Source organism: Silene latifolia, chromosome Y (genome assembly GCF_048544455.1).
Source record: "Silene latifolia isolate original U9 population chromosome Y, ASM4854445v1, whole genome shotgun sequence".
NCBI classification, from domain to species: Eukaryota; Viridiplantae; Streptophyta; class Magnoliopsida; order Caryophyllales; family Caryophyllaceae; genus Silene; species Silene latifolia.
In genome coordinates, this window is record NC_133538.1 from 250724758 (window position 1) to 250725630 (window position 873).

Below are 873 nucleotides of genomic sequence, written 5' to 3' on the forward strand. Positions count from 1 at the left end.
GGCGGGGGAGTGTCTGGGACTTAAGAATGAAGTCATGTGGAATAAAGCGCAATTGGTAAGCTTCTTTGGTGGATCCATGCTCACCCTAACAAACTTTGGGTTCAATGGGTCCATAGCATATACATGAGAGGGACTACCGGGATAATTATCGTGTCCTAATGCAGCAAGTTGGACTTGGAAGAAGGTTTGTAGACCGAAATCGAGATGCACACGCTACGGTCGTAAGAATGAATGGAGCTCCGCCCTGGTAAAGAGTATTCCATTGCTAAAGGGTATGCTTGGCTACATCACTCTATTCCAGATATAGAGTGGCATCATCAGGTTTGGAATAAGTGGACTGTCCCTAAACACTCAATTATAGCCTGGATGTATCATCATCGGGGTCTTAACACTAAGGACAAGCTCTTTAGACTCAACATTGCTAGTGATAATCTCTGTTGCATCTGTGGAAGTGAGGAAGAAACCACGCAGCATCTGTTTTTTAAATGTCAGTACAGTAAGGCAGTGTTGGCTTTGACTCGTGAATGGACTGGTTACTCATTGCCTGAAACTAGAGACTAGGATTAGAGGGGGAATGCTAGATTGTCCAGACTGAAAGTTGGAATCATTAATAGCATTCTGAATGCTGTTACTTACCATATTTGGAGGCAACGAAATGGCAGCAGACATGAATTGCAAATCCAAGCTCCCGCAGGTTGTCTGAAACTGATTCAGTTTGAAGTTCGAGCTAAAATTCAACAGCAATGCAAGGGCACAATGTCAAGGAGAGATCGTAGTTGGCTTGAGAAGCTTATGTAATATGTAATTAGTTTCATGGCTAGCTGATTTTCATGTCAGCTTGAAATGTTGATGTATTTGGTTCTTGTTTTCTTA

The 873-nt window shown here is 42.5% G+C and overlaps 1 protein-coding gene across 1 annotated transcript; it reads left to right on the plus strand.

The window, feature by feature from the left end:
* Window positions 1-231: 231 nt before the first annotated feature.
* Window positions 232-561, plus strand: LOC141630434 (putative mitochondrial protein AtMg00120). Its single transcript, XM_074443256.1, has one exon. It carries the CDS (start codon window positions 232-234, stop codon window positions 559-561), a length of 330 nt encoding a protein of 109 aa, XP_074299357.1.
* Window positions 562-873: the final 312 nt, after the last annotated feature.